The 4,274-nt window shown below is 31.0% G+C and overlaps 1 protein-coding gene across 1 annotated transcript; it reads right to left on the bottom strand.

The window, feature by feature from the left end:
- Positions 1-220: 220 nt before the first annotated feature.
- Positions 221-3,959, bottom strand: LOC119606953. Its single transcript, XM_037960627.1, is given in 3 exon segments — positions 221-2,038; positions 2,041-2,257; positions 3,951-3,959. Coding segments are annotated over 3 exon segments (1,719 nt in total). The 3' UTR covers positions 221-545.
- Positions 3,960-4,274: the final 315 nt, after the last annotated feature.

Below are 4,274 nucleotides of genomic sequence, written 5' to 3'. Positions count from 1 at the left end.
TCTCAAAAACGTGGAGACTCACAAAAATATAATTTTAGTTCCTTTTTCTTACTTTTTCCGAACAAATAAATTTTGAAAACGAATTCGCAGTACGATTAATTTGATTGTGTTCCATTCGACGAATTTACCCCAACGAATTTTTGTCGACTAGTTCGTCGTGCTATACGAAATTCGTCGTTCGTCCCAATTGTGCGTATACCATTAATCTAATCTATTGGTTTTAGATTTATTAAATCTTATCTTTTTTATAAAAATTTATATTTTTTAAGAAAATATTTAATAACCTGTATTTATAATGATCTTCTCCTACATTTCATTTAACATTAATAATTCAAAATTTTATTTTAGATTTTGGTTAGTTGCAGTTTTCTTAAATAACTAAACTAATTAATTATTAATTATAGTAAATAAAATAACGTAGTAAATAAAGGAACTTAAAGCTTTTGTTTACTACTAATTAAAAAATATTTTAAGGTTAAAACTTTACATGAAAATTACATTTAAAACAAGGTAATTTTCTTTAGTTATATTATATAATATAAAAATTAACCTATAAACTCCTCATCGCCAGCATTCTGCTCTTCGGGTGGATTTTTTAAAACCTCTTCCAGTTGGGTTATTAAACCAATAGCACGATAGTTTTCTTTAAGCATGGCATACTCTTCCAAAGGTTTGAGCAGCAAGAGAACATCTTTAAAACTATTAACATGACGCGGTAATTCCTCACCTTCATAATCATTCGATTTATGAGTTAAGGGCTGGGGTTGTTGTGCTGGTAAGGGGGGAGAAATAGAGGAGGGAGAGAATTGTTGTTGCACTTTTTGTATTCGCAATTGTGGTGGAGTTATTACAGTGTTGGTGGGTAATATATAACTATTGTCATCTGGAATTTCTTCTTTTATTTGCACTGGTGCACTGGGGGGTTGAGGTGTTAAACGTACAACATTTTCTTTGGGATCATTAGCAGCAGGAACTTTTTGTATGTAAATAACTGTTTTAGAAGGTGGTTTGGGTGGTTCTTTTGGCATTTCTCTGACACTGTGAGTGGGTACTTTTCGAATTTCTATATTAGTTTGAAATTTACGTTGAAGTTCCGGATCATTGTTAATCGATTCAATTTTACGAATTTTCAAAGGTGGCGGTTGTTCTAGTTGTGGTCTCTCCACACGTATTTCCTCTATATCAGGTTTTATATCCTTTTCCCCTAATGCCGCTTCTTCATCTAAATAAATAATGGAATTTTTCTGAAATTTTAAACCAGAGTCGTTAATAGTTTTCCCTGGATATTTGGGCATAACACGCATTTGTAAGGCCGTTTCTTTTGGGGCTAGGGTAACGGTATCTTTAGCTTTGTTTTGCATACGACTGCAATAACTTAAGATATCCTTGAGATCCAGACTCAAAGGTGGCCTTTTAATAGTTGACAGATCCTGCAGTTCTTTATCGTGTTCTGTTCTAAACTCATTTATCCACTCAACAGTGGGTTCAAAATCTTGCACCTTTAATATCTCATTAAAATCTTTAGCTACTAAACGCAATGACGTCGTATCCAGTTTCATTGACTTATGATGAAATTTCACTCTAAGCATATACTCTTTCAGAGCCTCTTGCAAAAAGTTCAACTTACGCAAACGTTTCGATTCGTATTCAACATTTTTCACATCATCCGTACTGCACTTGGTTAGCAAACATTTGTTGCCCACTTTAGCTTTGGTACAATAGGTTACTATATCCTTAATATCCAACGAATACTGGGGTTTAGTATAAATGGAAATTTGTTTATTGGACAATGTTATATTATAGCTGGCCTTGAATAAATTCATCCACTTTTTCGTCGGTGTAAAACCCGGTATACGTAAAACATCCAGAAATTCCAAAGCTTTATTTCTTATCAATTCCTCGGTTATGGGCAATTTTGTATAATATTGCAAACGCTGCAGACACTCGTAAACACATTCACCCAGAAATTTAATTTTTCTTTGTTTTACATCCATTTGCAATTCATAGTCTGCATCGAAGACCTCTTTATTTTGGTTTCATTATAGTATTCCATAATGGCGGTACGATTTGAAATGATATTCTTGATTTGTTCCCAGCTGCAATTAAACATACGCGCTACCTTCTTATACATGGGACGTTGATCGTAAGCATGAATTACGGCGACCTTTTCCTCTAGCGTCAATATGTTGCGGACACGTTGTGGACTGGGTTTAACCGTGGTATTGTCGACATCTATATAGTGATCGAAATCTATATCCTATGAGAGAAAGAGTAGGATTTGTTGAAAAGGTTAGCAGATTTACATATATAATTAATTAGACAAATATTTAACAACAAATAAACGTTAACTTTCTATAATGAGAAAACTTTCTGTAAAAGGAAAATTGTTATTGTATTTTTAACCCAGAGATCAAAGTATACTATTCTAAAGGATTGAGCTAAGCTCAATACGAATCCGTCAAAATTTCATTATCACATCTGAGATTCATGATATCGTGTAAATATAAAAGAGAATTTCCTTAAAGAGAGAATTTATTGATGTTTTTTAAATATTCTCTAAAGAAAATGTATTAAGAGACTGAGGAATTAGGTTTCTATAGTTGAAACGAAAAGTCGACTTTTCGAATTTTCGACTTTTTTCATTTAGTTAAAAGTCGACTTTTCGACTTTTGCATTTTATGAAAAGTCGATTTTTGGACTTTTTTCATTTAATTAAAAGTCGATTTTTAGACTTTTCGACTATAAGTATTTTATAAATAGTCGACTTTTCGACTTTTTCCGACTTCTCGACTTTTCTACTTTTTTCGACTTTTCGACTTTTATCGACTTTTCGACTTTTTTCGACTTTTTCCGACTTTTTCCGACTTTACTCTTTTTATCGACTTTTTGACAATTTTCGACTATTTTTTGACTTTTTTCGAGTTTTGTCCGACTATTTTAGAGTTTTTGACTTTCTTTCCACTTCTTTAAAATTTTCGACTATTTTTGACTTTTTTCTACAATTTTCGAGTTTTCGACTTTTTTCGACTTTTCTACTTTTTACGACTTTTCGACTTTTTACGACTTTTCGACTTTCTTCGACTTTTTTCGACTTATCGACTTTTTTCGACTTTTAATAACAAAGTCGACTTTTCGACTTTTTTCACAGACGATAGTCGAGTTATCGACTTTTTTGGAACAAAATAGTCGACTTCGACTTTTTTCCACAAAAAGTCGATTGTTCGATTATTCGAAAGTCGATTTATAGAACCCTATGAGGAATCTTCTGTAGAAAGAATTTATAAAATTTTGTTCTCGAGAGCTTTTCAAAAATTTCTTGAAAGATCAAAATTTTATCGAAAATGTTTTAAAATGTTTTCTAAAAAGCTAAATTATCGAAAATGTTCTCTAACGGTAAGAATTTATCGATAATATCCTCTAATGAGAGAAAATTTATAATATAGTGGATAACATGTTATGGAGTTACATTATCCTAAAGGTTCTTGAACCTATTTTCACTTTTTTAGAACTTTTAGACTCGGTGAAAACTTCTTTTCTACAAAAACTTTGCAAATAGACAGTTGACATCACTGATCAGCAGGTTTGTGGATAACATGTTATGGAGTTACATTATCATAAAGGTTCTTGCATCTATTTTCACTTTTTTATAACTTTGCACAAAATAATTGCAAATTGGAACCAATCTGTGAGAATGAAAACACCATATAAGGTCACAAATCTTTTTAGTTTACCTAATATACCGCCAAAAATACAAATTGTTTTCTTATTATTAATGCACTTGTTAGTTAAACTTCACCCAATGACTACACTTTTATAATTATTTCAAAAATTAGATTTTAACACTTTTTATTATATTTTTAAATAAAATTTGTTGTTTTTTTCCATTTTGCATTTTTTTCAAATATAAAATTTTACTGTAAATGTATGATATATTTTTTTTTTAAACTCACCTGAGCCATATTAGATCAACGACTAAACTGTTCAAAGTTGTTGAAAAACAGAATTAAAAAATAAATTTAACAACAACAGTAATTTACGTTGTGGACTTGTTAGCAAAAAGAAGCACACACGCACACAGCAACGTGAAGAAAATCTTTCAAGTAGTAAATTAAGTTCAGAAATGAAAAAACCGGGTAAACTTGTTTCGATTTCAAAAAACCAGTTTTATATAAATTCCAAAAAATGATGCTGCTTTTTCTATATTAAACCTCGTTGAAACTGCTAAAGTAGAGCCAATTTATTTTTTTAAAAAAATAACGTTTAAACGGCCTCTT

The sequence above is a fragment of the Lucilia sericata genome, unplaced genomic scaffold (genome assembly GCF_015586225.1).
Source record: "Lucilia sericata isolate MDLA Ls3-8-SP2 unplaced genomic scaffold, ASM1558622v1 Contig000640F_arrow, whole genome shotgun sequence".
NCBI lineage: Eukaryota > Metazoa > Arthropoda > Insecta > Diptera > Calliphoridae > Lucilia > Lucilia sericata.
The sequence above is the reverse complement of the archived record's forward strand: the minus strand, read 5'-3'. Positions and strand labels throughout refer to the sequence as shown.